Below are 10,499 nucleotides of genomic sequence, written 5' to 3'. Positions count from 1 at the left end.
CAGACTTTGTATAGTTGTATTTCATTAAGTATTTTCCATTTTGGATGTTTTTTAAAGTCGCTGTTTGATAGTGGATTTCCAGTCGGAAATAGATACCGACGAATGCATGTAGCTGAGTTTACTCTGGTTGCACGATTTCCTCAAAACAAAGGTAAATTCAATTAAAATTCTTTTAATTTTGAGGTTCAGCTAATCATATTAATTACAGGCAATTTGGAAAATGTAAAGACGGACTGATTTCACTGAATTTGCCATTTTTATTTCCAGTTTATATAAGTTTGTATTAAAAGTTTGTTGTCGTTCATTGGTGCATCCGCTGTACAATGGTGAGGCATCACAGGCTCACTGTCATGCATTAGATGCAAAGTAAGTCCATGAATTAAATGCCAGAAATTTTCAACATCATTTCGAACAAAATCATGGTATTTATCTCAGCATGAGATTTTTTTATTTTCAGGGGGGGTGCACGAAATAGAAAGCAAACAAACAAAAGTTCCGACAAAACCTTAGGAGGGTATGTGAGGTTTTTTTTGGATTTTCAAACTCAAAGGTAGGGGTAGGAGTAGAGGCCTAAGAACTAAGAAATATGATTATACCATTTGCAAATTTTCACGATGTTTAGATGTATTTAAATCAAAACCTATGCCCATGGAAAGGTTGAATAAAATTCCACCTTTACATTCGTGTGTCACCGCGATATGTAGCCGCAACAGAGCTGCCCGCTGAGTGAGATTAACAAGTGAATCGCATGCACTTAAATATGGTTTTCCCATAAGAATATATTGACAGTACCAGAAAAAAATTCTGTGGATTCGTATCCTAAAGGCTTATTATATCCCGGTACAGGGGATAATAATTTACCTGAGGTGTAACTAGGCTAATCTTTTGGTGTAAAAGTTTCCTGACATGAACTATTCGTATGACCCAGGCTAATTTTCCTCGAAAATAAAGAGGTAGTTCCTTTGAGCTTCATTTTGCTGCAACGACGCCTTTTCCAAAAGTAAGGCTTTTAGAAAAGTCATATTCGAGCATTTTTTCGAACATTCAAATGACGACATAAACGGTAGTTGACAAGTTACATAAAGTGTAAGTATAATTCGTATTATGATTATGTATGAAATACACTCCTAATGTATTATATCATTCAAGATCGTAGAGAAAAGCAAAAACGAACTAAGTGACTTGTTAGTCTAAGGCATGTCAACGCGCAGATCATTCCAGAAATTGCAGGCATCTTTAGGCTTTCCAAAAACCTTCCAGTCATCAGCTGAGAAAACATCACTCCCTGCTGTGGACTTCAGGGCTTCTGGACACTTAATAGTCATCCCATCGCGGATGTTATCTAACATCATGTAATATCCTGCCAGCTTCTGGGCATATGAACGAACTTTTTTTTCATTTTTGAGATTTTCCGGTCCTTTATATACTACAGCATGTTCCCACTCAGCCCAAAGCGTCATGTAAGGAGTGCCGACCTGGATTTCAGCTTCAGTTTCCAAACTGGAAACATTAACCTAAAAAGGCATAGAAAAAAAAGAAAGTTATAAAATTCAGAAACATAGTCCGCGAAAATTGCTCAGCAACCTAGCTGACGGAAGCGTGTTTTTGCCAGCTTCTGGGTGGATGCACAGGGAAGATATATTCTGTATTGATTCTCAAATTATGTACAATTATTTTTTAGTGGACTTTTTCTAAACTTTTTTATAAAAATCAAATCTTCAATTTCTAATTCATGGTGATTAAATCTAATTGCCCCATACACATTTCACGGCCACCTTACAACATTGAATATATACATATACAATTCGTACAGAGTATAAAAGACCGTATCATTACATGTCTTCGTACATAAAGTACTGGCATGGTTAGTTTTAAGCCGGGAGAAGGAATACCTTAAAATGAAGTCTACGATATCCAGATGTCCTCATTGGCCAATATCTTTTCTCTCGTTCGTCTTTACTGCCAACATTTGGACCGCAGGTACCATAGCAACGAATTTCGGTCACGCGTTCATCATTGCGGCGCAGAAAGGCTCGTTTGAATGCACGAATATCACTCATTGTCTGAAGAGTTACACGTAGTCCAACGATGTCCGTGATCTCACGTACATCAGTTACTTTATCTCCGTTCATTTTATTGACTAAGGAATGAAGTCCTTTTATCCTGCCTGTCAGAATAACAGTACTTAGTGTAAATTTCGAGGTGACAATTAAGTTTCCTGCATTCTGATTGATCCAGATTCACTGTCTCTGAAGTGATAGTCACTGGTCGGTGACTATAGCTTTTTGTTGTTTTTTCAAATAAGAAATTTGACGTATTTATAATTTTTTATAAAATTTTGTTTGTTATTATTTGTAAACACCTCGAAACTTATTATTTGTGCAATATAGGCTAGTAATCGCCTTGCCTTCGCCGACTAATTGTTAAATACTACCTGAAGAATTACCCTGATCTAGCTTTGCAGCGTTTTATGGGAATTGATATCCTATATATATAAGTGACCAACTATGAGCTGACTAACAGGTTTTAGCGACACAATTGACCAATCAATATCGAGAGTTTTGAAGTTATGTTAAGTGTGAATGGAACCAAAAATATTGTTAAGGGCTTTATACAACCCTCCACTGACGAAAGAGTCACCCGAAGTTCGTTTAAAAGGTGAAAATGCCTATGTTTTCATTAGAAGTCTGATTAAAATGCTATAAATATGTATTATTAGCTTAAAATACAATAGAATAGTAACTTCAAATAACATTTTGTAGTTTTATCATATCTACGTCTCAGCTAGCGTGAAGGTTGTAGTCATTAGGATAGATTGGCGTGATGTTGCAAATGCTGGGATATGTATAATTAAGACTGAGAAGGAACTTGATGACGTCATTGAAATATGATCAGTGCTTTGGAAGCCTTAGCGCCATGATATAAGATCTGGTTTTCGTCGGCGTGTTGCAAGGGGCTCCTTATATCTGTTGCGTTAATCACCTTGCGTTAATTAAGTCCGTGTTTATACTGTTAGTGTCATTAGTTGTAGGTTCTATCAACGATGTGAAATGTTGGAAGTGTTCACATGAGTTTATATGAGCGTAAATCTCTGAGTTTTCACGCGTACAATGTTCTTTAAGACGTGTGATAAGGCAGTGATCAGTTATACCAAGAATGTAAGCACTGTGGCAACCAGGGCAGGGTGTCTCTCTGTGTTGCAATCTGGGCCTTCTGTCTGTGTTGCAATCTGGGTGTTTTGTCTGTGTTGTTCAATTGTATCTTTTATAAAAATACTCAGTAGTTCCCGTAATTATTAGCTCAACTTGAAGTATTTTTTTATTAATTTTGATAAATTAGCCCATATTTTGCCAAACAAGATATGGCATATAAAGATAATGATAATAATTGGGGAGAAAAAGCGCGTTGGAGATCATCTGTTGTTACCTGTTACAACTCCTTGTAAATCTGCTTTTCTGAGGGTTCTTCTTAATTCCCTTTGAAGGTTTTTTAAAACTTTCGGTAATTTCCCAAAGAACTCCTTTTCCTTTGCACACAACTCTTCTGGAGTGACGTCCCTTTTGGCGAGCGAGCGTTTTCTTTCGAGGCATTCAGTGTCCACCCCTCGTTTGTCATAACCGAGGTCTTCTTTCGACCAGTCGTAGCCCATTGGTCGGAACTCAGAAGATGGTCCTCCGTTGTCCTCGTCGGTATCTTCATAATTCGTTGAGAAGTCGGTTGTGGATGCTGGTTAGAGACAGTTTTGGTTAATCATCATCATGCACAAACAGCTTATTATTCAAAGCGCTGGACTATTGGGGAAATTGTTGTATTGTTAATATATGCATGCCGTCAAGCGTTGCTAATGGTTCTAAGTCCATCATACGCACTTAGACAAGTTTAACACCGCAAGATAAAGAGGACAGCGATCAAAATTACCATTCATCTACCGCTTTGTACACATAACCTATTCAGAACGGACCTGGGTTGGAACTGATGCGAATGACAAGGCAATGCCAAAATCTTGAGCTATATTATACACATGCAGTTATGAGCATTGGCGCTAAATTGTGATATAAACTATGAGTACGTTTAGCTGTGTATACCTAACGTACTACCTATTTTAGGGCCAAGGGTGAAAATCCTGGAAAGGGTGGAGGGGGCATATTAAAACGTTTTGTTTGGAAAAGTATCAACACACGTTGGTCCACCCAGTTTATCCTCCCACTCTCCAAGACAGATTTGCGCGTTTGTATACGCCCAGTTTTGCAAGCAAAACCAAATGCAGGCCCTTACAACAAAGTAAGAAAATCGTAATTTGACCCACCTCTATCCCCGGCCGATTTGCCGTAAACGGTAAACAGCAACAGAAGTGCAAATGCGAATTCGCGAATCGTCATTTTAACTACATCGAATAAAGGAAACGTACTGACTAATGAGATTGAATATTAGGGTGTCCCTAAGGTTTTCTCCTTTGAGAATTTGCGTCTGTATAAACCGAACTGCAAAATACACATGTTCAGTCAATCTCAAGTCTACTGTTGTATGACACACGGTGGAGTGCACGGCCCACGGTTTTTTTTCTCATATGAAATAAACCGAACTTTTTACTTGTAAACTCGAGTTCCGTGCTTCGATAGTCACGTTAAATCACTGACTTAGACATATTATTGCGAAGTTTTAAATATTCCTCGGTTAAATTAATTCATCTAAATTCTCGAGCGAACGGGTGAATCAACTGCAAAGGGGTTCTTTTTGGGACATCCTGTATACATAGATCTAATTTCGTTTCAGAGCCCTGCCTTCCTAAAAGCACAAATGATTACAACCTTCAAATAAATGTATTGCGAGAAATACGCGTAAATGATACAGTAGAAAAATTTGCCATGTAGTAAATTTTGTATTAAGGAAGGCATTTGACATGCAGCTTTTAATTTTTGCAATTTTAAATTATTAATTTTTAACTATAATTTTATAACAGAAATAGCAGAGTAGTAAAACATATAATACTGAAACAAATTTACTCACTATTTTTCTCCGGCTATCTTGTGGTGTAGTGCTGTTGCTCCAGACTTCACAATATGATGGAAAGGGAGGAAGGCGCATGATTTTATATTGACCATGTGTAAATTAGGGAATTTGCGCAAAGTCAATATGTCAACAAACTATGCGTTCTGTTCATTTTCTTCCCACAAAGTCAGTTGGGTTGAACAAAGGTAGACGTTATGCCACTTGGTTTTACATGGCACTGACCCGCCTCCTTTTATGATTCATTTCACTATATCAATTCAGCATATCGGGAATTAGAAATTTGAGATGTTAGAGATCTTGAACACAAAAAAGCATACTGTTCGATCCGGTAATTAATCAAATTATCTAGAATTTGACGTAAATTAGACGCCGATTTTTTCACTGCATGTATAGTTAGCTTTAATTGAAACATGTATAGGTATGTTCTGTGTTCTTATCGGCCGTTTTCAGTCATAATTTTTGCCACGGCGAATTGTTTATTTTGATGTTTCTGACATCTGTCCAGCTTGCGCCATAGCTGTACATTCCTCCGACTCCCGGAATCCTGAATTAACGCATTTTTTAAGACTTACAATTTTTTCGATATATTTTATAGCAGTTATAACCATTTATCGATCAGCAATTACGTCGTAGGTAAGACTTAATTGACCTAATTAAGTTTTGCAGCATTGGCAATTCGGTGTATGCATGGTAACGTTGAAATCAAGTCGATTCTTGGTTTCCGAACGGGCGCCGGACGCTGTTTATAAATAAAGCTACGTATCGACCATATTTCAACGCGGAAATAACGTTGAAACAACATCGATTTTCCGTTGATCGACGTCGCGACACAATTTCAACCAAAATTCCACGTCGAGACGACGTCGTGTGCTCACTCAATTGTCACTTAGTATAAGGCTTTGCATTGCTATTGTGTTTATATATGACAGGAACACACAAAGCTAAGATGGCATTGAATGCGAAGTTGAGTGTTTTGGCTCAGAATCTGATCCTTGTCATCGCACACCTGACCCTATAGCTTTCCTAAGACGATCTTTCGCGTGGGGAAAAACCGCCTTTAAGCTTCCTTGTTAAAGAAATAATTTATAAGTTCGCATTTCAAATCAAGGTTGATTGTGGACTCATTCTGCTTCCCGAATTTATACCATCTCTATATTGTTAAAAACACCGACTTAAAGTAAAATTATCAATTTCTACAGAAAAAAGGCTTTTAGTGACAAAAGATGGAACTACATACGTCAGAAATCAACTACGTTCGATAAACTCTTGCATGCAAGACAGCTGAGTTAAAGTTTGCTTGGTCTGTTTATCGTCCCTTCTTCTTTGGCGTTGTGCGCCGCAGTGTCTGCTTTCTAAGGAGAACACACCGCGCTGTTTTCATTCATGCTCCATTAAATTGACATATACGTCAAAATTGCACGCAAGACGTTGGTTTCGTATACTCTATATTCCTCTAAGGGCGGTTTTCCACTACGCTGAACTCTTTGATCGAACATAGCGGATTCCCTTCACCGCGGTTACGATACACAATGGTTTATAAACCCTATGTCGTGAGCTTGCTGGGAAGATGGCGGAACATGCACATGCCTAATGCGACATGCGGGAACACATTCACATCAGAAGGCTCCGACTCACGCGGCTCTTCTAGTCCTCTCATTAATCTCAGACAAGGTCTTAATAACAATGATACTATGATATAAAGTCTACTTCTGTTTTTGTCCAACTCGATCAAAACTTGTCGTTACTGTTGTAGCATTGTTGTTACTGTCATATTGCAACTGACTATATCGAATAACTCGTTAGGAAGTACTCAATTTAGTTACCCTTTTAGCTCTTCGTTAATCAGCCTATCCCCATGCATGATAACATAGAAATAAACTCTTTTCTTCTTACCATGTTACCCGTTGTGTCTGCTTAATATTAGTGCTGAACGTTCATCATACAACTCCTTGTAATAATTATTTATCATTAATAATAATACTTAATTACCAAATTCCTTGCGGTAATTCTGCCAGTAATCCTTTTGACTTGGCATCCCGTTCCAAAAATGCTCCTTACCATTCAAATTCACAAGTAACATATTAGCCGTGCAAAAATAGTAAATCGGATCACCACGGAAGATGGAATTTCCAAAGTTCCGAATGTTGATTGTATTATAATTATTTAAATTTCCCACTATTTTCTTATTTCGAATAACGTCAATAACGCGTATGAGATCCGCGACTCCTATGATGATGCTATGCATGTTTTACAAGTTTAAAGCAAAAGAATTATCAATAAAACCTGGTTCCTAATCAATTTTATACCTGACTTAAAATGGGAGCAGCAACAAGTAACATTGCATTTCTGCTAAATCTGTACAGCTATAATTTTTGCTTATGGCTAGAAAACATCTAAAAATCAAGCATGACCATGTAGCTACTTTATAAAGAAAACGAAATTTTCTTGCTTGAAAAAATATTGGAGGGTAGGCACAACAATTAACACATATAAGTATTTTCCAAATATTATTCCATTTTCAACTAATCTCCTTGCCGCCTATTATGGCGTTTACTTGACGTCATAGCTTCCAGGGGAGGTCAACTACAAGTCGATACACCAGAATTTGAATGAGTTAATTATTTGTTCACTGCTAATATGTTGACATTGTGCTCATTTCTGTGATATTGTGCAGCATTAGCAACAAAACATTTTGGGATGAAAATTTAGAAAAGCATGTGATATTCTATAAATTATCGAGTTTTAAACGAGGTAATTAACGCGGCTCTGCCTTCAAACATATTGGTGAAAACCTTTTGCGACAGTTTCGATGTTGCCTTGCTCTATACAGGGTGTATAGGGTTAGGACTTAACATTCTTTTTAAAGCTATGTATAGGTATTACGATTTGAATATTTTTGACTATGTATCACTATTGAGCCATAGTCGTACTCCTAATTGTTTAAACCCTAGTTTAATGCTTAAAGTACCCTCATGTAAAACAAGCACATTCCAATCATCGTTTTTTAACGTATCGTTCATATCTGGAACTTTGCCTGTAGAACTGCTCAACCTTCTGACCTAAGTAGCCTGGCAATGTTCGGATCGTTTCTATCAAGAACGTATTTACATTCATTAGTGTCTTATTACGACGTTGACATGCCCTGTACATGGTCATTGCATATAGAACCTGTTCATGTCATAGAGCTTAATTAACATGCGAAGAGAACATATGCTATTGCCTGATTCTATTTTTTTTACTATGGTTTTTTTAGAGTATCTTAGGCAACTATCTCTTTCTGATAAATTTTATTTTATTTCCCATGAAATAAAAAACAAAAAAAACCCAAAAAAACCCATGTTGTGTAATATGATTGAAATCCCATGCAAATGTAATCATATGCAATTCAAATTAGGTTTCGAGCATCTATCTATCTATCTATTTGCGGCCAACGTATATATATATATATATATATATATATATATATATATATATATATATATATATATATATATATATATATATATATATGTCTAAAAAAACGCCATGTATAGGTACGTCCTGTATTCGTAGACCAATACGTGGAATGCTAATATTACTTACCTTTATTTTTTACTTTGGTAGCAGTAACGACGACAAACAAAATCAAAACGACCGTGTATGTTTAAACCTTCAACTTTTTAACTATACATTTACGGTTTGTACAAGAAACCTAATTTATTCTAAAGCTATTAAAAATTAATTACTAATCATCCAATAGAACAAATGTGCCACAGAACGAACAAATTCTCTTCCAAGTTGACATCATTCAGTTTATTTTCGAAGCAGTTTCATAGATAACCGTGGACCCAGCAAAGCGAGACGAACTTGTGTCCAAGCTCTATTACCTAGGAATTGTCGAGTGGTTGTTCAGCGGGAAACTTCTTTTGACCATAAAATCTTTCAAGTTATTTTTTGTTTTCGTAATGGTGCTGCAAAGGCAACGAACAATGCATGTTCAACGTGCATGAAAGTTTACCCGTAATGGCATAACAGTCATGACTGCGTAAGCCGCTATTGGACTCCCATATATATATATATATATATATATATATATATATATATATATATATATAATATATATATATAATATATATAATATTATATATATTATATATATATATAGGTTATCACATGAGAGGCGAGGTGATATCAGTTTTATCGCTTGAGGGACGATATCATAAATGTCACGAGTGAGCGCAGCGAACGAGGGACATTTATGATATCGTCCCTCAAGCGATAAAACTGGTATCACCTTGTCCCGATTGTGATAACCTGTTTATCACATACTTCTTTTTGTTCTATAAAGCAATCGACATCGGCTGAAACAAACCTCGAACTGCTCGAGTCAGCCATCTTTGTTTCGACAGCGGCAAATGCAGCGGGACAAAAAGCGATATCAGTGACAAAAAGCGATATCAGTGACAAAAAGCGATATCAGTGACGATATCGTTTTTATGTCACCCTGTTATCGCCCTGATAAAGGCACAAGTATGTGATAAAGATTATATATATATATATATATATATATATATATATATATATATATATATATATATATATATATATATATATATATATATACACCTGTTTGCAAAAACGTTGGCCGCAGATAGATATATAGATGGATACCCGAAATCTAATTAGAACTGCATATGTTGTGTAATATGATTGAAATCCCATGCAAATGTATGCATATGCAATTCTAATTGACTTCGAGTATCTATCTATCTATCTATCTGCGGCCAACGTTTTTGCAAATGGGTGTATATATATATATATATATATATATATATATATATATATATATATATATATATATATATATATATATATATATATATATATACACTCTGTACACGTCCCTCATGAAAATGAATTAACTTAATATATAAATGAAGGGACAAATAAACTTTATGCCAGTATGTATATATATGTAGCAGTGGTGTGTAGCGATAAGTAATGAAAAATTATGACATGCGGCTTGTGACTTGGTTATGTGACCGTGGTCTGATTGAAAAAAACTACGTGAAGTAACTTCCATTACAAAGCAGCACTTCACTTGCGACTGTAACTCCTAGTTTTGCGTGAATTTTGAAAAATTATTATGTGCAGCCATGGAGCATAGTTATCATCTGAATGTAAAAAAAACAAAAATAGAAAAATGGTTATGTTAACATTAATTGGTTGAATTTTGGCATTAACATGTCCATTTAAACAAGGAGAAAAAAGACGCGACGTTGTCGTATAAACGACACAAAATGCTTGTTCGCGTCTTTGATAAGACGCGTCTTACGTTAGACGGCTGTAAACTGACATACAGCTCACGTCTTATCCAAGTGTCGACTTATTTCCTCTCGTATAAATGACCCTAATGTTTATATGCTCGAGTGGTCTTTGAGAAAACCCTCCAAAGTCATCATAACAACGTGCGCGTGTTTTAGAACGACAGCTGGCAATGTGCTTGGAAC

General features: G+C 36.1%; 1 protein-coding gene across 1 annotated transcript; it reads right to left on the bottom strand.

Annotated features, from left to right (window-relative positions):
* Positions 1 to 1,067: 1,067 nt before the first annotated feature.
* LOC114517105 lies at positions 1,068 to 5,255 on the bottom strand. The gene is made up of 5 exons (XM_028536752.1): positions 5,008 to 5,255; positions 4,307 to 4,384; positions 3,427 to 3,726; positions 1,893 to 2,167; positions 1,068 to 1,514 (listed from the first exon to the last, which is right to left on the bottom strand). The coding sequence occupies exons 2-5, from the start codon at positions 4,377 to 4,379 to the stop codon at positions 1,191 to 1,193; spliced, it is 972 nt and encodes a 323-aa protein (XP_028392553.1). The 5' UTR covers positions 4,380 to 4,384; positions 5,008 to 5,255; the 3' UTR covers positions 1,068 to 1,190.
* Positions 5,256 to 10,499: the final 5,244 nt, after the last annotated feature.

The sequence above is a fragment of the Dendronephthya gigantea genome, unplaced genomic scaffold (assembly GCF_004324835.1).
Source record: "Dendronephthya gigantea isolate DGI-Jeju-01 unplaced genomic scaffold, DenGig_1.0 000007F, whole genome shotgun sequence".
In the NCBI taxonomy this organism is placed as follows: Eukaryota; Metazoa; Cnidaria; class Anthozoa; order Malacalcyonacea; family Nephtheidae; genus Dendronephthya; species Dendronephthya gigantea.
Note: the sequence above shows the minus strand (reverse complement) of the source record. Positions and strands in the feature narration are given on the sequence as shown.

What these genes read in the sequence shown, in the direction of transcription:
- LOC114517105 (XM_028536752.1), bottom strand. Translation starts at nt 4,379, where the DNA reads ATGACGATTCGCGAATTCGCATTTGCACTTCTGTTGCTGTTTACCGTT. An exon ending in TTTACAAGGAGTTGTAACAG is followed by an intron (nt 2,168 to 3,426) that starts GTAACAACAGAT and finishes TTATTCTGACAG; the next exon opens with GCAGGATAAAAGGACTTCAT. An exon ending in ATCGTAGACTTCATTTTAAG is followed by an intron (nt 1,515 to 1,892) that starts GTATTCCTTCTC and finishes ATGCCTTTTTAG; the next exon opens with GTTAATGTTTCCAGTTTGGA.